This window comes from Lutjanus erythropterus, chromosome 10, assembly GCF_056507025.1.
Source record: "Lutjanus erythropterus isolate fLutEry1 chromosome 10, fLutEry1.hap2, whole genome shotgun sequence".
Classification (NCBI taxonomy): domain Eukaryota; kingdom Metazoa; phylum Chordata; class Actinopteri; order Lutjaniformes; family Lutjanidae; genus Lutjanus; species Lutjanus erythropterus.
This window is the reverse complement of record NC_139326.1, coordinates 2284974-2307304: the sequence shown is the minus strand read 5'-3', so window position 1 is coordinate 2307304 and position 22331 is coordinate 2284974. Positions and strand designations below refer to the sequence as shown.

At 40.2% G+C, this 22331-nt stretch overlaps 1 protein-coding gene across 2 annotated transcripts; it reads right to left on the bottom strand.

Moving 5' to 3' along the window:
* Positions 1-9172: 9172 nt before the first annotated feature.
* Positions 9173-21130, bottom strand: asphd2 (aspartate beta-hydroxylase domain containing 2). Of its 2 annotated transcripts, XM_084727842.1 has the most exons (5): positions 20787-21130; positions 17968-18115; positions 16910-17800; positions 10663-10776; positions 9173-10498 (listed from the first exon to the last, which is right to left on the bottom strand). In XM_084727842.1, exons 3-5 carry the CDS (start codon positions 17772-17774, stop codon positions 10368-10370), a joined length of 1110 nt encoding a protein of 369 aa, XP_084583968.1. In that variant the 5' UTR covers positions 17775-17800; positions 17968-18115; positions 20787-21130; the 3' UTR covers positions 9173-10367. The 2 variants fall into 2 exon arrangements, with proteins under 2 accessions (XP_084583968.1, XP_084583969.1); XM_084727843.1 differs by lacking the exon at positions 17968-18115.
* Positions 21131-22331: the final 1201 nt, after the last annotated feature.

Here is a 22331-nt window from a genome sequence, read left to right as displayed (position 1 = left end):
TTAGATTTAAAATTATTTCATTAGAATATAAATATTAGTAGCTTCAAATGCTCAGAAACTTCCCAAAACCACGGAAATAATTTCATATTTAAAAGTTACTTGCATACCGTAATATAATAATAAATCCTTCATTCATTCCTTTTCTGTAACCACTTATTCCGTAAGGGTTATAATAATAAATGTTGTACATAAATAATGATAATAACAATAATGTAAATAATAACAGTAAAAGGTGTAATTTCATTTTCCATCACTATCACACTTTAGGATTTGATCATATTTGTTATTATTTTGCTTTTTAAAACTAAAGTGATCAGATAAAATGGAAGTTTCTGACTTTTGCTTTGGTATGACCCAATATTTTTTTGTAAACTCTGCAAAGACTTCCAAATAAGGTCAAAGGTCAAATCAGAGGTCAGGATTAATATGTAGAAACAATAACCTGATATAAGACTGGCACATATCCAATTATCTGCCTGCAAGTATTTTGGCTCGACAACAAAAAAACTGTAAAGTAATTTTTCTCAGTTCTGCACTCGGAGAAACCTTTGTATGGCAGAATATACTGTATTTCAAATAGAAAGCAAAAAACAAGAAATAAAACTATTACACAATAAAATATATTTAACCTAGACTTAGAAAAAAGAGACAAAACAAAAACTAAACACAAATAAAACTGATTTTAAAAAAAGGTAAAAATGATGATAATGAAATAAGCGATAATGTTGAATAAGAGTAAGTAAAATCTGACCTGATGGCAGCATTAAGAATATCATATAGGACAGAAACAGCCAATGTTCTTGCAGATGGTGTTGTTTGCTTATGCAGGTCATATAGAGGCATCAATATTAAAAAGAGACAGTTTCATAACCAGTTAAAAACTCCTTGTAGCAGCTTTAAAATTCCAGTGTGTCCTGAACAGACAAATCAAACACTGGATGCAGCCTTTGCATGTTTCTCGTGGTCACTGTAGGTTCTCCTGCATGCTTGGAAGGGGAGGATGAGGCGAGTTGGTTGCAGTCTGCAGGGTGACTGATGTCACTAAGTCCTACACATTGGTTCTTTAAACTTGTTTAAAGATATCCACCATGCAAGCTTAATATCAACATTAATATGAATGTTGTTTGACTGTAGGTGTTCAGCACATTACTAAAATATTCTGTAACTTATCAAATCATCACAAAGTAATTGTCACACAGACAACCCGGGGCTGTAGGGGACCTGCAGGTCTGGGGTCGGGTCGGGTCAGGTCAGTTGGTGGTTGAGCTCTGATCATAGACGTGTGCTAACATTTTAAAGGGCTGTTGCTCTCTAACCTGACAATATACAGCATAAAAAGAGCTAGCTCAAAGTTCAGTTAAAATCTTAGAATTGTGGTCCAGACTTTTGCTTTTTGCATTTTAATTAAATTAAACTATTCTTCACCATGTCGCAGACAAAAAGGACCTGATCAGCTCCACCTAGAGGTCCCTGGAACCCGCTGCAGCTCATCGTCCCACTGGAGAGACACATTTTATTCCATTTCTATGTGCCTGCAGTGTTACTATTTCAGATTCAGAGAGTTAATGATGTCTGTGCATATTTCTCAAAGGATAATCCTCGTGCTTGTGCGCCTGCATGAGCTTTAAATTGTCCCAGTTCTCCCCCCTCTCTCAAAAACACCCGTCTAATTAATGAGCAATATTCTAGCTGTATTCAACTGTAATAATTCACTGAAACAAAACACTTCTGTGCCCAGAAAATATGCAGCTTATGAATGCCTGCACTAAAATCTTTCTAAATGAATTGTGTGTTATTATTGGTGATTATTGGCATTATCCTCACGTGAACATGTGCCTCCATCCATCAAAGCTGTAGGAACACCTGTGAACTCACATGTGATCAGAAGAGGAGATCTTACCAGTGAAGGATGATGGTTTGTGTTGGGAATCCTTTTCCCCCGACTGCGGAGACAAATGTAGCGTAATTTATACAGTATATAAGATTATTTAATATCTATCAGGGATGATAACAATGAATTAATGATCAATTAATCGGTTGTTAAGAACTTGGTTGATCATGTCAAATTTAATTGATTTACTATCAAATAAACATCTGAAACATGTAGCTCTTTATATGTTTCATAGGCTGTGCTCTTAGAAATAATGGTTCCAAAAGAGTTCTTCCTGAAGGGCTGAGGTTCTACCCAGAACAATTTGCTTCTGAGGAACCATTTTTGGAAGAAAGGGTTTGTCAAGGGTTCTTTGTAAGACTAAGGTATCCATTAAGAACGCTTGTCAAAGAACCTTTTTTAGAAGAAAGAGTTCTTCAAGTATTGTTGAAATCCTTGAAGAACACTTTCATCAAGGGTTTGTCAAAGGTTCTTTGTAACATAATGTAAATCAGTTCTCTATAGAACCTCCTGGGTTTATTCTAGATGAAACCCTTGGAATATAAAAAGGTTCTCAGTAGAAACCTCAGTTTGGTTCTAGATAAAGCCCTTAGAATACTAAAAGGTTCTCAGTAGATCCCCCTTTGTGAGTTCTGGATAAAACCCTTGGAATATGAAAAGGTTTTTAGTAGAACCCCCTGTGTGTTCTAGTTCTAAGATTCTTGGAATATAAAAAGGTTCTTGGTAGAACCCCTTTACTGCATTCTAGATATTCCAGATAAACCCATTAGAATATAAAAATGTTGTCAGTAGAACCCCCTGGTTGGATTCTTCGAACCTCCAGAGAGGGTTCTAAGTAGAACCATTGCACCATAAAAGGGTTCTCTGTAAAACATCTCACAGGGAGTTCGAGGTGAAACCTTTCACAGATGGTTCTTGGTATAACCCTTTATGTTTGGTTCTCGATAGAACTCTTTGAAAGGGTTCCAAGGGTTCCTAACAGGAGGCAAAAATGCTTATCCTACAGGGACATGCTGAAGTACCCTACATGGTTCTAGTTAGCACCTTTATTTCTAAGGGTGTATGTCACGTTATCAGAGAACGTGGAACATGTGGTAGTGCTGTTTGGTAATTGCAACATTTTTAAGATTCTGTAAGTATGATAAATTGATTGATTGGTTATTAATTAATTAATTGCAAACAATTTCCAGCCCTAACATATATCTAATATTGTTTGCTGATTTTATCTACCATGTTATTATTCAGCATTTTAGTGCGTCTGTCTTCAGACCCTCCAGAGGAGCTCTGCAGCTCCGACAAGAAATAACTGCTGAGTGAAAATCACTGCATGCAGACGCCTCCTTGTGCCCCTTCTGTAACACTGCATCTGCTGAAAAGAGACAACACAATTGGTTTTGTCCCCTTGCATCAGATCGTAGAGTGTGTTATCATCAAGTCCAGCAGAGGATTTTATTCTTCTGGACCACTGAGCTGTTCAGCTCTGCAGTGTGTTTTAGTCCGTACCTCAGATTTAGTGTGAGGCAGCAGTTTAATAATTAATGAGATGCTTGATTCAGCAGAATGGACTGGAGAACATGAAGCTGAGATGTGGACTTTAGTCACAAGTTTGATGATTTTAGACTTGACAAAATCAAAAGGACTTAGAACTGGATTTGGACTTTAACTCCAAAGACTCGTGACTTGACTTGGACTTGAGCTTTTTGGTTTGAAAATACTTGATACCTTCCCACAAAGTCCGAAGATTAATAAGTCTGTTATTTAAAGACACAATTTATTCTCAGAACGTCGACGCTTCAGTCACCACTTCTACTTTGTTTGAACCACTGACATATATTAAAAGATTAATCACATGACAAGTCCAGAACATCTTGATCGCCCCCTGCTGGCTGGCTGCAGTATAAATCATAAACCCCACCCCCTACATGTTAGCAGATGAGACATGGGCCAAACTAAAATAAATAAATAAAAGTACATATCAAATAAATGTTCCCCATAATACATAAATTTTTGTTCATTTTCTGGTCAGTTTGTTTTTAATTACTCTGGCTCCAAATAACATCACTTGAACAAGATGAAAACTAACATTATGTTACCTAGCAGTTTGAAAAATGTTATTTTACAATATTAATGACTGTGACATTAACAACTGCAGTATGCAAAAGACAAAACTTGGTCTGATAATTAAATTTGCAGAAAGAAGAATGGTAAGTCAAGGCTGCTATTAACATGGTTAGCAAGCTAATGCTCAGCTAATGTTATTTTCAGCATTGGGGAAGTTACTTTCAAAAAGGACTTTATTACATTACTAGTAACTTTAAGTTGAAAGTAACAACTTACTGTGCAATATGACTGTCTGTTTAGTTGGGATGTAACAATACCAATATCTGAGGGTACAGAAACAACATGATAAAACTGCCTCTATCAAACACTACATTTCTTCTAAAAACACTGTTGAATGTAAAACCTATGTGAGCTTTAAAAGATATTCATTCAAGTCTTTATATTTTAGCTTTATTAAAATTACAATCTTTGATCCCCCTAGCGTGTTTGTGATTGTAGACTCCAGTGATGCGCACACACACGGTGCTGTAAACTTGTATCTGTTTCTCTTTTTTTTTTTTTAAAGCTTGTGAGCAAAGACGTGAGACTTACTTGTGACTTGGTCCCACCTCTGGTGTGAAGTCTGTCTCATTTCAGATCTGTGAAGTCTGTGTAAAAGTGACAATTCTGACAACAGCTGGTTAAATAAGATACTCGACCATTTATTAAATGTACAGAAATACTGTTCAAAATCCACACAAGAATGTGTTAAAGGACAAATCCTTCATCAAATGTAAACAAAATGGCTGCCCCACCGTATATACTGTATATGTAAAGCTAATGCTTTGGGAATGACAGTTTTCAGACTGTTGACTTTAATCCTAATTATGGACAGCTCAATGTGAGTGTCGATGTTTCTCATGTTGTAAACAGCTTGTAAATAATCATACCTCTGTAAACATTAGAATTGAATAGATGTGTATCTTGAATGTAAAGCTGCTGCAGATTAAGTTTCACTACCTTTTAGACTGTGCACATTTATCCATGAAGTGCTGTTGAAGAATTAAGGTTTGTGGCTTTAATATTAAATATGGCGCTGCAAAATTACAGAGTGGTCAAAAAGAAAATACATCACAGAACAACAGAGAGAGTACTTCATAAACATTTTACAGAATCTACAAATTGAATCTATCAAAATGATTCCATTGTTGGCTGTTGGAGAACGGAGGATGAAATGCTTTTCGCTGTAGCTGTAAATCAAGACAACACAATAGTTATAGCATTGAAGACAATCATCTCAAAACATCTCAGACCGTTCAGTTTGTTTTACCTCCACCCTATTTACAGAAATACAAACCTGATATCAAATACAACCAAATTACAAGAGTGTAGTAAAACTTTTTTTTTTTTTTTTTTTACCAAAAACGTTTCATCTCTCCAGTGTCGCAGCACAATCTGAGCGAAAAATGTGCTTATCTAACCATGTCTCGTGAAAGCAGGGCTGATTTCTCAAAGGGGAGCACAATAAACCACCACACCGGCAGGAGTCATGACAGAGACATTAGCTGCGTCTGTAAACATTCATGTCATGATCGACATTGGACCTCAGATATCAAGAACACACGTGGAGGATCGCTTCAGTAGTTTCCTGGTTAATGACAGACAACATGAGAAATTTCTGATCACACTGTTGCAGGACTTAGACGTCTATCAGTGTTTGCCAGATTAGTCATTAAGGCCCAGTTGTACTTCCTGTTAGTTACTCGGCTAAAATTAGATTGACATGAAACAGTCAGTTTCGATAAAGCCAGAATACGTAACATCACCGTTATTCAAATGATCCGTCTGAATGTGTTGAACAGTAGGCTTGTAGCCCTGCAGCAGAGACCCTTTAGCTGTGATCTGATGTAAATAACCACTTCAATCTCTGAAAATGTGTCGCCATTTTGCAAAGAAAGAGGATTTCCACTCATTCATAAAAATTCAAACAGTCTGAAGTTTGTCTCACATTTGAAAGTGGGTGTTTTTGAAGTAAAATGTTCTGGCCCACTGATAATCGTGACAAAAGTCTGACTGGATGCGTTGACTAATATCAGAAGTTGAATGGTCAAATTTTTTAGCCCTTGTGGAAAAGTACGTAGGTGTTAGAGAAAGTGTCGATGAATTGGTGATATGTCTTGGATGTTAAGCGTAAATGAAAACCACCAACACTTTACACAAAATGTTTTGTAAGTGTTGATGTATGGAAGAACATTTCTGACAACGTGATGAAAAAATAAGATCTGTAAGGCAAGTGAATGTGTAACTAAAGTATAAAACTATTAAGATTAATGATGGATAGTTTATAGTTAAAGTTATTTTTTCTGTAAAAATGCTGTTTTCAGCTTCTCAAATATGGAGATTTCCTGCTTTCCACCATTATTGATCATAATCAGCTGAACCTCTTTGGGTTTTGGACTGACAAAACTTGACATTTAAAGAAACAGTTAATCCAGGACTGCAATGTCTATAAAATGAATGACAAATGTCCATCACAATGACAGTTAACTTTATTTTAGCTGTTATTTGACAACTGCTAATAAATAATCATCTGTACAGGGGGAAGTAAAAACTGACTTCAAAAACATTAGAACTGAATCCTGATGATGCAAAACCTTCTCAAACTACTGCATTAGTATTTCAAATCCTCTGAAAACCACGTCCACTGGAGGAGAAAACAGCTGGCGCCACTTTATGCAACCGAGGCTGAAGTTAACTAAGAGAACAACTCTTAATTAATCATAAGTAAGTTTTGGCATAACATGCGTCAAACCAATCAGAGCGTCGTCCTCCATTTCCTTCAACAGCCAGGTGCACCTGGTGCAGACTGGACTTGGAGAAGTGAACGGTTTCTGCTGAGGAGACGGATCAGGACGTGCATGAACCAGATTAACACAGTCCCTCCAGGATTTCACAGGCTTTCGTTGGGATTGTTGTAAATTAAAATGTCAATAATAATCACAAACCTTGTGTTCTTTTCAGAACCCATGAAAAATAACAAACAACATATCAAAAAATAGTAAATGATAAAAGATTGAGTCAATTCACTGAGACGTCCATGAATGACATGTGGCGTGGTGAAGAGTTATGATTGGAACCTGCAGGGAGCTACAATGATTGGTCAAATATGCATAAAAGTTGCAGTGATTGGTCAAAATTGCAGAATTCACAGAGATTGGTTGAATTTGAGAGAACTGCTGTGATCAGAACATTACTACTTCCTGGAGGGGCTGGTAATAATTTTGTATTTTTAAATTAGATTTTCTTTTTTCTTTTTTGTTTTCAGTTCAGTATAGTTTCAGTTAATTTCCAGAGTGGGTTTGCTCATTTCAGTTTAGTTTTTATCACTGAAAAATGTTCATTTTTTGTTCATTTTTTAGTAGTTTCAGCATTAGTTGTCATTTTTGTCCTATTATAATGTGGTGAGTATTTGTCACGGTTAAGATCGAAAAGTCCAGAAGAGGTTTTACGACACAAACAGAACACTTTGTGAAGGCTCACACTGATGCTTGTTGTGTTGACAAAATTGACCAAAAGTGTCAGTAGTTAAAACAAAAGATATTTTTTTTTATTCAGTTAGTTTTTTGGGGGGTGAAGTGAAATGTTTTTTTCACACTGAGTTTTAGTTTTTAGTTTACTTTCAGTTCACTTTAATAACCTTGGTGTGAACCCGAGAGATGCTGGAATGAGCGACTCAAAGAAACGCAGCGTTGTGGTGACTTTGACAGCAGCAGGGAGTTCATATGGACAGCTGGCATCAGTCTCCAAATCATCTGACAGGAGATCACAGAGGTCTGTTACAGGCGGGCAGGATTAAGTTTACAGCGGCACTCGTCTCCACTGAGGGACAGGTGTGTGAACCCTCTGCCTCCACAGTCTCCCCAGCCTCTGTGAGAGCAGTCGGCGGTACGGAGGCAGTAAATACAAATTCTGAGGTCTTAACCTTGAGATTTAAATGCATAAAAAAAGAAAACTGTATTGCTTTTTAGCTATTATGATCCTAAATCCTCTTGCCAAAGACTTCAGTGTTTACTGTGTGTTTACACAGACCCACATACTGACTGGCTGCTTCTTTTCATCCAAAAGGGGGCGTGGTCATTCTCAAGATGGCGATGTGACATATAGACCCTTTTATAGCCGACATCATCAAAAAGCTGCGCATGCATTTCAGACTCCTCCCGTCATCAAGATGAGTTATCAAGCTACAAACACTGAATTAGACGGTTTACAAGAACCAAAATGTGGTTGTTGCATGTCCAGTCGTTAGAATCAATATTCCACTGGTCAACTCAGGTTGTACGGGATTCTGACAATGTCATGACCGTTTCAGAGCAATCAATGGCGTCTATGGCTGCCAGCTGTTGAACGTGTTGACTGGACTGAGGATGTGATCAAAACCACTCATGTTTCAGCGCCCCTATAGCTCAGTCAGTAGGGCATGCGCACCATGTATTGAGGCTGTTAGTCCTCCGCAGCGGCCGCCAGTTCGAATCCCGCCTGCGGCTCATTTGCTGCGTGTCATCCCCTGTCTCTTCACCCCCCTTTCCCGTCATACCTTCAGCTGTCACTGTCAATAAAGGCAAAAATGCCCAAAAAATAACCTTAAAAAAATTAAAAAAAAACTGCTCATGTTTGCAGCGCCCAATGACAAGCTGTTGTGGTTCGCCGTAGTTCCGTTGCCAAAATGCACACGCATCTTTCTCATTGTTTACAAACTGTAAAAGCTTTCATCCATGAACAAATGCAGCGATGTGCTCGTCCCTGTGTGTGTAACAAACAGACTATAAACGTGTTGAGAACCTGCCCATGTAGGCACATCTCACTATCTAAATAATGTATCTTTGAATAACAGGAAAATACTGCAGCATTGACAGTGTGCCAACAGTGCGCCTGACCACACCTCATTTTAAGACCATCACACCCATGTGCGCACAGGCGGGCACATGTTGGTCAGAAAACAGCAATGACCATTGTGTAGATTGAGGGTAGGGTCCTTCAGAGCCCTGCACAGGTCCAGTTTTGCAAACCCTGCACCTGCACAGCTGTGATACAGAACCGACCCCTTACCCACAAGTCGGGCAATCGGCACCCATCCAGAACTGTCGAACAAAGTCCCGCAACCCAACCTGCACCCAGATGAAACATACAGTCACTCACTTGTGCTGCTGTCACTGTAGCTATGGTGTGTTTCCATGGTGATGACCAGCCTCACTTGCAGCTATCAAAAGCAAAATACTTTTTGGAACTTTTTACGAGCAATAAAGCCACTGACAACGTCCACTCCACTGGCTGTTTTTGTCTTTATGTCATCAGTTTTAGCAAACAGCTAACCTTCATCGCTGTCAGATCAAACAGTGACATCCCATTGCTTAAACAGGATGTGGGGTTGTAGGCTTTCACAATAAAATCATGCTGGCTGACTGGGCTTGATATTACAGTATTAGTGGATGTAAATCTTAAAAATGCTGCACAATCATTTTCATGGCTAATTTATCCAGGGGAAAAAACATATTATTGTATTGTATATGTTACATTATTGTTCTGACCTGCTGCCCACCTGCAATTAGTTCATTTATTTATGTTTAATGTTTTTGCAGATCGCCCACAGGTACCCAACCCGGTGCATGACTCTAGGATCCTTTGTATCATAAGTCATTATTTCAAGGTTTTCATTATAATGACCTGCAGGATCCTTTTTCTCATCACATTGTCAGAATTGAGCTTCCATAATGTTGTGTTTCTCCTCATGCCTGGAAGAAGTTGGGGCCCATAAATGTTTAACGCAATGACTTCAGCTAATAGAATCTGTTGGACCCACATAGTCTGTGAAGCAAGAGAGCGACACATTATTGTTTGTCTTGCTCAGAGTCATTTATCTTAACTGAAATGAACTCTATCAGCACACTGCTGAACTGTTTCAACCAACAACCAGAATGAAACTGATGTGAGTTGTACAGAGAATGTGAGAAATGATTTTGCTCCAGAAAAGAAGCAAGAAGAGAAACAGAAATGTGAGCAAATATATTCGCTGTTCACTGTTCAGTCAATCATTCATCTATATGCAAATCTGATGAACATTCAAAATAAAATAACCAGGACAAACCCTGCCGCGGTGATGAAATGACTGCAGGAACAATCGTGCACCCACTGAGTGAGTCCTCTCAGGTGTAACTGTGCAGGACTCTACAGACAAAAAACACGACATGTTTGATAAAAGAGGCCCAATGTTTGGTCATCTGCTAAGAGGAGTAATGAGCGATACTGTATGAGACGGAGAATATGTACACAGTGAGTGTGAGAGCTGGTCTGGAGGCAGAAAAAGAGTTGCTCCCCAATCCTACAGACACTTCCCTAAACGCCATCTGTCTCTCGGTCGGACATGGTTTCTCACTCACACCTATTTCCCTTCCTTGTCCTCTAAGCGGCCGGGAGTAAAAATGTAGTCCAAGGCTTGTCGCTCCGCAGCGGCCACGTTGGGGTGCCAGAGGTCCACCATGAAGACCACCCTGGGGCCGTCCTCTGCCCCGCCTGCACACAAACACAGAAAAGACAAAAATCTCGACCTGAAAGCCCGATCAGACTCTCGACTTTCTTCAGCAGGATTGGATTAAACTATTTTGAGGTCAATCCTCCTTTAAGGAAAAAATAAAAGGCACAGAGAGCAATCGAAGATTAAAATTTAATCCCCTTACCCTCGTGGAAGGCCCTGTGGAGGAAGGAGTCATCAAAAAGCAGACAGCTGCCCTCAGACCAGCACTGTGGCTCTCCACCAACTACCAGCTCACAGGAGGGGGGCACTCTGAGACCTGCCAGACAAAAAAATAACACGTTCATCCATGTGTCATTATGGGACTTACAAAATAAAGCATTTTGTGGTGCTAAGCAAATTCCCAGGTGACATGTCCCAGACTCAGTGCCCTGTTCTTAGAGAGTCTCATTATTACAGTCTGGTATTTTAAAGCATCCTGCCAACACAACAATAAACATCACACTATTTATAGCCTCTCACAGGACTCAGTTGGAAATAGAATCAGCGATCAGATCACCCTAAAATCAAAAATACATATTTTCCCTCTTACTTGTAGTGCTTTTTATGCATCTAGATAGTTTCAGTGTGAGTTCTTTTCACCATTCAGTGTGCAATACCAGTATTTCACTCAGGTGAATTTTAATTTCAATGTGCAATAATCAGGTGTATTATCATCACTCTATGTGCAATATGAATGTTCCCTCAGTGCAATAGACTCTTTGACAACCAGCATCATCAAAAAGCTGCGCCCGCATTTTGGCAATATAAGTATCAGTCTCCCTCAGTCGTTCAGACGAGTTATCAAGCTGCAAATGTTGAGTTAAATGTTTTACCAGCACCAGAATCACTGAAATGTCTGGTTGTTGCATATATGATACGCCAGAATCGATATTTCTCTGGTCAACTTAAGTTGTTCAGAATTCTCTGCATCTATGCCTGCAAACTGCAAAACGTTTTTGCTGGACTGAGGACGCAGTCAAAACTGCTCGTGTTTGCAGCGGCCACTAACAAGCTGTTGTGGTCGGCCATACTTCTGTTGCCAAACTGCACACGCATCTTGCTGCTTACAAACTCTAAAACGCTCTATGGTCTAAGTTCAACTGCTGAGTCTGCATATATTGTGTATACAGTTCCTATTTTTAGATTTCCTCTGTTTAAACTGCTCATATTTTCTATATTTCCTCTTGCTTATAAATTTATATTTTGTGATTATATTTTTACTGATGTTTCTTTATATTTTTGCTATCCACTTTGCTGCTGTCACACCAAAAAATTCCCCAAGGGCTAATAAAGGAATATCTTATCTTATAATGGAATGAGATGGCACTTGTCTTGAGATGCTCAAAGGGCCAAAAAATACATTACAAAACGAAAACAAAAACAAAAACAAAAAACCCAACAGCAGCATCTCTTTCCAGAAATCACGACCAGGTTACTCAAGATAATCCACAGACCTTGTTGTGAGCAGTTTCATGTAGGATCTACTTTCTTTCTCGCAAACTACACTCATCAACCACATCACCATGATAGCTAGCTCATTGCATTGGCCATATTTCAGGAAACACTAAGTGTAACAAAAATGCATGCAACCTGTCTGGTTTTGTGTATTATTTGGTGGTATTTACAGTTTTAACAACTGTCCCAAATGTCATATATTTTGAGCTTCAAAGCTTCAATAGCAATCAAGAAATATTCAAAGCTTTGGTCACAGGAAGGTGTGGAGCTGGGCTCGCTTCGGACTCAGCCACACATTTCAGTCTGAAAGGAAGCGTGGCATTCACTTAACTGCAGTGAGTGATGTCAGGTGTCAGGTGTCAAATATTGTTCCACATTTTTACAGTGCGATTAAAAAGTATTTGCCTTTATCACAGGAAAATATTATGGGTTAAGCTGGGCGGGTCAAGTGATAAAGCAGCGTTCAGATGCAGAGACACTGTGTGCAATAGTTCACCTTCACCCTCTCTGTCTCTCTCTTGCACACACACTGCTGGCTACAGCAGAGCTGTGATCCCAGCATCACTGACGGTCGTGCTGCTTTTGCTTTGTTGGTCTGCTTCCAGCTCGCGCTGAAGCTGCTGTCTCAGAGAGGCGGTGGTCCGAGTGAAGATGGAGGCAGTGGGGGAGAAATTAGTCTGAGGACGCAGAACCTGCCGTGTCTTTATCTGTCAGCAGAGAGGGAGAAGCAGGCGTCTGCACAGCCCTGAGACCCACCTGAAGCAGCACATTCAGCGCAAGCTTGACACAGACCAACAAAACACCAGCCACACAAGCAACACTGCAGCGTCCAGTGGGGGATAGTCATGATCCAAATATTTTGACTGAAATTGTGACTGCAACAATTAATACAATTAGTGAACCAAAACAAACATGTTTTCTTTCATCTGGAGAACAAGATGTTTAGTCCAGGTCATCTCTGCAGCTCTACAGTTCCTCATTATAATGCTGTTTCCTCACACATTTTTCTTTTTTTAAAAAAAAAAAAAATTGTGACTCAGTTTGGGTTCTGAAATTTGGAAATTGTACTTATACTGTGATGTTATTGCGTTTGCGATTAATTGTGCTCCCCCTCTATTTTTGCTGTCTAATGCCATGACAACCAATGAAGCTTTGAAGCTCTGAATCAGAGTTCAATCCTAATAATTAATAAGGCAAAAGAAAAACAAATATACTAATGTTTGCAACATTAGAATTAATATAGTATTTACTGCACATGCTGCTGCAAGGATAAAATGCCAGGTTCACTGCCTGTGATCTGTCATTTTTACAGAAGTCAGTAGTAAAGTCAATCATGAAGTGTTTCGATTTCTCCAGATCTGGTGCTCAGTCACCTCTCCAAACCAGAAAGAAAACTATGTAGATTTTCCTTAACTAATAGTTGAAAATGCTTGAAAACAATCAATTAATCACCAATAATTTTTAAGATACAAAACACATTTTTGGTTATTTTTTTCTCCTCATTTTACATTTAAGTTTCATTCATTTACATCTTGCATCCTCATTGTTCAGACTTTTGAAATATTTCCATTCTCAGTTGGTGGTGAAATCATGTTGTGTTAGTCTAATTTAGATGGTAGAGCCGCAAGTTACCGGACCAACTCTGCCAGCAGTCAGAGGTGTTTGAAATCATGGTGCTGTGTCCTTGTTGATCGATTAATTAAAATGTTCAATGTGTTCCACCAACAAACACAGAAACACACATGTTCTGAATGTTCTAAGAATGTTTTTTCCTCTGTTTCTGGTAATTATATTTCCCATGAAACAGGAAATGGTTTGGATAAGAAATCCTCGTACTAACCTTACAGCTCAGAGAGAGAAGGCAGAAATCTTTACCCAATAACACTGAGAGGCTGATCAGACAGAGCTTGTTTTGCAGGTTGAAGCTATTGCTGTTAAAAAAAAAAAAGCAGCTGGTTGCTAGGCAACCACCAAATCAGCTGTCCTTAGTGAGATGAATGAACAGCTTACCGGAAATCTCAAGTACCGGCCTCCAGGCTGCTGTTTTCTGATCAAATCCTGGTAACTATGGTTAGTAAAATCACATAACTATGATGGAGGTATCCAGCAACAGACATCACTAATTTCCCCCTTAAACCTGGTCGTCATCACCACAGAAGGCTTGTCTCTCAATTATAATAATCTGATCAAACAATAGAAAAAACAAACACAAATTACGTTGGGCACTTTTCTGCTCCGAGGTGAAGTTTTGTCAGCTCAGAACACTCTGTCTGATTGAGGCCTAAAGACCAGGGATCTGTCTAATCCGAAATCTCGCAGTGAGAGTGAGTGAGAGCTTTTTGGGAGCTTTGCATTCTATTAAAAGATACAGTTCACCTAAAAATGAAAATTCAGTTATTATCTTCTCTCAGTCTTGTGCCGACTGAAGGTTGGGTTTAGTTTTTTTTAGTCCACAAAACACAACTGAAGTTTCACAGGAAAACAGTGTTGCAAAACCTTCCAATTTAATTGAATGATAACCAGTTTTCAAACAAAAAAACAAAAAAACCCTCCATACTGCTCTTCTCATGTAATCAAAGTCTCCTAAAGCCCCAACATGCCAAGTTGACTTGAAAGACGTCATTTCAACCATGTTTTTAGCCTGAATCTTCACTGTAGTTCCTTAATTTGAAGCCACATTCACATGCACACTGTCTGAACTAGGTGTGTGTGGTGTGATGGTATGCAAACACTAGTGAACAGCATGTTGAGGCTTTAGGAGATCACACCAGACAAGAAGTATGGGGAAATTTTATCAGGGTGAAAACTGGTCACCATTCACTTCCATTGTTTGGGAGATTCTATAACACTGTTTTCCTGTGAAACTCCAGCAGTGTTTTGTGGACTGAAAAACTAAACCAGACCTTCAATCAGCATGAGGGTGAGTAGATAATCACTAAATATTCATTTTTGGGTGAACTATACAATGACTTTGAGTCGTGTTGCTTTAACAAAGTTTGTTTGTTTACACGGATCATAGCCAGTGAACTTGGCATTTCCTTGCAGCTGTAGCAACATTCAAGCTTCTGCACAGTTTATATTATGTTCATTATAAGGTGGATTAATATAAATGGTGTTTTTTTACCTTTCAAATTATTAATACCACCAAACAACACACTGAAGCAGTCAGGTTTGGAACTCACATTCCTCCTGGTTGCATTGATGAACTTGGTATTTCATCCTCGCAGCATGACGTTCAGGCTGCATTTGCAGTTTACATTATGTTAATTCTAATGTTCATTACAGTAAATGGTGTTCTTTTGTCTAAACAATTATTAATACCACCAGATAATCCACTTTAGTTTGGAGCACACATTTCTCCTTGTTGCATTTAGTGTTGCCTGAAATATGACCAATGTGTTTTGTCTGTAGCTGAAGTTAAACCTTAGAGACGAGTGCGTTTCACAGATTCCCAGAGCAGTGCGCTTCTTTCCCCAGGAGAGAAAGTGTGTCATTTTTGTGAAAAATTATCATCCTTAATCAGCGCTACTGAGCTAGCTGACATGGAGATGAGGTTTGTAGGAAAATATTGAAAATATTGAGTATCATGATTTTATGTTTTGTGACACAATATTGATTCTCATACAAAGATTCATGGCAGGAGGTTATTTTTTTTTAGCCTAAACTTGTCAACACACAGTTTAAAATGCATTTTTGCAGTAAGATGATCTATTGCTCTGTTTCATATGAAGCATGCTGTGGTTTTGATTGAATTTGACCGTGCAGATGAAGTGGGGTGTGGAGGAACACTGATGCTACGTGTTACCTGCTCTCTCAGTGACATGACGTCTCTGAAGGTCAGCAGACTTGTGACTCTGTACGCTGCTGTTTGACACATTTTTTCTCATCTTTTTTATAAAGCACAAGCTTATTCTACACTTGCATGTTATGAAAGTTTGGTAGTGCGCCACAGTGCGACGTCAGTTCTTTCACTGTCAGTTTAGAGGAAATGAAGAGGAGAGACAGGAGAGGGAGGGGGGAGTGCTTGTTTTGTGTGAGTGAGGCAGCAGGCGTCCAGCGACAGTGGTGCAGACAGAAGCAGGGGGAGAGAGAAAACGGAGGAAAGCAGCTGTTCCTCGATGCCAAAAATGAAACATATGCTCCTCCTAATGAGATGTATCGATATGCTAGTGCTGCATCGATTTTTTTGCTGATTCGCATTTAGTTTTTTACCGATACAGGCTGCCTGAGCCGATGCATTCGTATATTACACATTAAAGCCCGATGCATCGGATTCATGAGTGAACCGTCAAACCCCTAATATAAATGATACGATACGATACAAGATACTTTATTAACCCCACCAGAAAGGAAACTGTAAGTAGTGTAAGTATCTTGTATCGTATCATGTTGCATCATATATACGAGATATTTAAATATATATATATATATATGTATATATATATAGATAGATATTGCAATATACTTAATCATAACCTCTGTATCATGATACAAATCATATCACCAGAATCGCGCCAATACACAGCCCTAATGTTGATGCTGATGGCAAGTTTAGTTCAGCAGAAAGAAAATAGTTCCTACATCAAACTGCTCACACCAGGGCCCATGGATTATCCAGTGACCAAGCAAGCAAGTCATGAGTTTTTCAAATGTATTTTTTGGCGCTTTGAGCATGACAAGCTGATTGTCATCTAGCTCCATTATACTGCAGAGAAGCCAATGTCTCCAAAACTCTGCAACTCACACCAAAACTACTTTGAAGGATAAGCAGCACTACAGCTAAGAGGAAAAATATGTAGTTTTGATTTTGGGGTGAAGTGTGAAGTGCCATGTGCCACAGCTGATTCACAGGCTGCTCCTCCTCTGGTTAAACATGCTGATTATGTGTTGAACACACACTGAGCCTCAGACGTCACACACTTCAGTCTCAGCTCACTGAACACTTCATCTCTTACCCAGGTGGCAGCGCAGCCTGACGTTCGTTGGACCGTAATGCTCAGTGATCAGAGCTCCAGGCGTCAGCACGGAGAAACAGGCGTTTCCGAACACGTTGTTGGCGATGAATGTGCGCAGCTGGCCCAGCACCCTCCAGGCCCGCGGACACCTCCGGACATTCAGGACCAGCGGGGTGCCTTGGTTGACCAGGTAGTAGGTCCACCACTGCCCGCGAGGGGTGCTGTTGGCCTTCCAGCCTGGCGGGAGGGAGGAGCCGCCGCGGGCTGGGGGCTGGTGGTAGATGCTCTCAAACTCAGCGAGGAGGGCGGGGAAGCTCTGCTCCAGGAGCTCTACGTCGTGTCTCTGGACCTCTCTGGAGAAGAACGGGGCTGACGGGAGATCAGGGAGGAAGAAGACCTCTGGCCGCTGGATGGTGGGTCGGCTGTTCAGGTATCGGCCTTGATCCCGGACTCCTTTGTGCACCCTGCCCATACCTGACCAGGTGTAGCGCTTGGCGTAATCCTGCAGGCTGTGGTAGAGCCTCTGGTTCAGACTCTCTCCGGCGCTGGTGCATCTGAAGCACTCTGACGACTGGCAGAAAGCGAAGCCATTCTGTTCCTCCAGCATCGAGCCGTGCTTCCCTTTCCCCCGGCCGCGGCAGTCTGAACTCATGAAGCCCCCCACCACCCCTCCGATCCGGCCAGGCCCCGCCAGATACCTCCCCCGCAGAGGGCTGGAGCCGTGCTCCCGGCCCACCCTGTAACAATACCACATGAAGAGCAGCAGCACACACATGGCGATGGCGAACGCGCAGATCTCACACTCCCTGATTGACTGCATCCCTCCAGCCACCATCTCCCTCACATTCTCCAGTGACCACTCCATCCCCGCTCGCTGCCGGACTGCTGAATCTGACGGAAAACAGGAGAAGTGCTGATGAAAGAGGAGTTAACACGTCTTTTCTTGATCGTGATTGAACGGGGCCGTAAACCACACGCAGGCCGTTAGAGAGTCGAGTGTCAAGCAGCTCTTATCGCCGCCCCTAATGTAAACAGTCCACTGATTCGATCTGACACACCGGCTCTTCACTCCTAACATTTCAGCTCTCTGCAGCGAGGGGAGGTTTCTCCGTGCATGATGTCTGGCTGTGCGGTATTTGTGCTGCTCCCTCGCTCGTTCTCTCAGACAAATGCAGACAGACACCGCGCCTTAAGGTGGTCTGTTCTCTGAAAAACAAAGACAGAAGGAGAGAAGGAGGCATGAGGAGAAGACAGGAGGATACTGTAACTGACATCAGGGGGATATTAACACTCCAAACTGTGTTGGCTGTTAATGCGTCTGCATGCAGAATGAGTTGATGCAGGGATCATCATTACACTTTGTGTCTGTGAAATAATGCTGAGATGAACAAGTATTTTCATTATTGAGTGATGTAATCATCATAAATCAGAAATATTAATTTTAGTTTTTAATACATGTTTGCTATCTGTGATGATTCTAATTTTTAAATGTGGACCCCAGGTAGACTGGCCTTGCCTCAGGACAAGGTTAATGTGGATTAATTATTTATATTGTCTATAATGTGTCAAAAAAATTGTGGAAAATGCTCATCACAATCTCCCAGACCCCAGAGTGATGTCTTTAAAATGGATTCCTTTGTCCAACCAAGAGACCAAAAAACCAGACTCTTCGTCTACTGTCATAAATGACACAGAAAAGCAACAAATGTAACAATGTTTGACATTTTTGCTTGAAAAAAATGACTGAAACAATAAATTATCATATAATTGATGCCATTTAATTTTCTTTAGAACAACTAATGGATTAATTGACTAATCATTGTAGCTCTACGATGAAAGATCAGAGTAATGATTATTTTAAATTGTCAATTAATCTGCTGATTATTTTCTCAACTGTATTGATTAGTTGTTTGGCCTAAAAAATGTCAGACCATGATGACGTCCTCAAATGTCTTATTTTGTCCACAACCCAAAGATATTCAGTTTACTGCCAAAGAGGAGTAAAGAAACCACAAAATATTCACATTTAAGAAGCTAAATTGAGAGAATTCTGAGTTTTTTTTCTTTTTAAAAAGACTCAAAGTGATTAATCAATTGTTGAAACTTTACTCTTCATTTGTTTCATGAACGACAAAGAAAAGCTGTAAATCCTCACATTTAAGAAGCTGCAACCAGACAATGTTTGATTATAGTAGAATAATTATAATAGATGGTAACCTATCTTCTTCCTATTGACTTTATTGATTAATTGATTATTTGTTGCAGCTCTGCTGTGAAACATCAGATTTAAACCGCAGGTTCCTTCCTGCATTGAGAACATATCTGCTGAAACTCACCCCCACACTGTGGACTTCAAAATGATCAGCGCTGCAACTAATGATTATTTCATTGTTGATTAATCTGTTGATCATTTTCTCGATTGATCAATAAGTTGTTTGGTCCATAAAATATCAGAAAATGGTGAAAAATGTCAATCAGTGAAGGCGACGTCTTCTTTTTCTACAACCCAAATATATTCAGTTTATTGTCACGGAGAAGTAAAAATATTCACATTTCAGAAGCTGGAAAGCTGAAATCAGAGAATTTTGACTTTAAAAAAAAGACTTGGAATGATTAATTGATCATCAAAATAATTGGTGATTAATTCAACAGTTGATTAATCGATTAATTGTTGCAGCTTTACTCTTCATTTGTTTCATATATGACAAAGAAAAGCAGCAAATCCTCACATTTAAGAAGCTGCAACCAGCTAATCTTCCGATCGACTTGTCGATTAACCGTTTAATCGATTGTTTGTTGCAGCTCTGCTGTGAAACATGAGAGTTTGACACCAGATTCCCCTCCTGCATGAAGAACACACCTGCTGAAACTCACCCACACACTGTGGACTTCAAAATGACTGCACCCCTTCCACACACACACACACACACACACACACACACGCTTTGAACACTATTTGGGATTCAGCTCTCCACACACACACACACACACACACACACACACACACACACACACACACACACACACCCCTGTACTGCACTGTATAAAATCATGAGTCATGGGCACATTTGCTGCATTTAAACGCAGATCTCTCCTTTTATATTTCTGCACACACACACACACACACACACACACACACACACACACACACACACACACTGTGCACACCAAACAGTGAATTATGTAAACTTAAACAGTGTTGGTTGGTTCCCACCCACATTTATAATTGGCATTCATAGATTTGCTCAGCAGGAGCTGCATAAATGGCTCCTCAGGGGGAGGAGGGGGGAGGCAGGGAGGGAGGGCGTGTGTGTGTGTGTGTGTGTGTGTGTGTGTGTGTGTGTGATGGTCGCTGCTTAAAGTGAAATAAAGAGCGAGGCTGGACGACATGAGTGTGATTATATAATGATAATGGACCAGCAGCCAGAGCGCGAGGAGAGCAGTGCAATGCGTCAACTGTGATCAGAAGTCCACCGCGCGCCCTCACCAAAAATGGTCGGGTAATCCTGCTCCAATAGATCCCCTCCTCCCCTCCTCCCCTACATCCTGTCTGACACCATCAAGACGCCCCCACAAACCCCCCCTCCTCACATACACACACACACACACACACACACACACACACACACACACACACACACACACACACACTCCCCCGCTGCTTCCAGGACGCACGGACCACCAAACCGACCATGAAACCAAAAAAAACACACCCCGCATCCTCATTCCTCCAACTGGTTCCATGTTTCGTCTCCACCACCAGAGCCAAGCTGATGGCCAACACACTGATGAGCTGTACCGATCAATAAACACGCAGACTGGTCATGTTTCTCTGTGAGAATGTGGGTGGATGTTTGGTGCGTTGGTGCGTCCGTACCTGCTCAACATTCCCGGCTGTGTCCGGTGGAGAGGCGGAGAGGCGCACAGGTGTTTCTCCAGGCGAAGCTGCAGGAGCGCCACTGCAGTGCACACGGCAGACGGACATCAGTCGCCAACATTATAGGCAGAAATGTCTCCAAACGGCTCAAAAGAAGTCCTGGCAGGAAGCGACAGACACCACCAGACACGAAAGAGGACCCAGCAGAGAGCCGGAGAGAAGATCCACCGACGGTCTGTCTGTCCGAAACAGACAGCAGCGTCAGAAACGCTCCTCTTCTCTTCTGAGAATATTGTTGTAAATACTGAAGCTCCACCAGGGAGGGAAGACACCCAGAGTCAAGCTAACACGGGAATACTCAATCCTTCCGCTTGGACCTTTCAAAATAAAAGTATTAAACTCAAGGGACTCCAAACTCCTCCCACCTCCATGCAAAGCATCAGTGCACCAAGTTTACAGTCAAATCATTTTCATCTATCTCAACAGACACTTACTTTTAAAACTGTCATCCAGCATGTCAGAATGTCACTTTCAGATTCACACAGGATGATCTAAAAGAGCGTTTCCCAAACTTTTCTTTTATCTGGGATGAACTTTTTAAAAATAACAAACCATCACAACCCAATTTAGGACCCGAGTTAATTTGTGCATAAATAAACATTCCTGACCATTTTTACTGCTATTTCTGCATCACCTGGTATTATCTTGACACATTTAATTGAAAATTACATACAATACATAGTCTTCTCCTTTCTGTCCAATCTTTAATAAAAATAGTGCACTATTAGATAAAATACTTGGCTTACTTGGCCATATCTTGCCTCATTTTTGTATTTTATCTCAATAATACATTTCCAGGCTCTGTGAGCATATCTGTACCTTTCCTCCTCCATCTCCTCCACTCTTCTTTACTGGAGTTTCTCTTAAGGTGCAATTAAAAAAATGGAGACATTTCTGGGAACAGCTCCACCCGGGAACAGGCCACCAAAAATGTGGACTGTCCCCAGAAAATGGTGACATCTGGACAAAAGTGTTTTTCAGCCTATTTGAGATCATATTTTGACAGTAGGCCTATAAAACTACACAAGTGGTCTGGATTTCTAATTTCCTGACATTAAAATACAAATAATCGATTAATTAGACTCATTTAAAAAATAAAGAAGGGGAGACCAGGGATGGTTGGAACACTCTCAGTATCTGTAACTCACTGAATTTTTGTGTTAAAGCTCTTAAATGTTGAAACAGGCGATAATAATTGTTTGTGATGGTTCTAGGTGTAAAAATCTAAAAAAAAAAAAGATATAAAATACACTTAACTGTTTCTCTGAGTAATTCTAGATTAATCTAATATTTGAATCACTGATGGTTATTATCCTACAGAAAAAGACTGCTGTTTACAACACATGATGACTGCATATTGATAAATATATTAGTAAGTTTTACAAAATGTATATTCTGGTGTAGTAGTTATGGAGTTCTGGCATTTATAGTGTTAAATATAAATATTTTATGCTTGTGTTTGTAATTTAAGATATTAAACTGAAT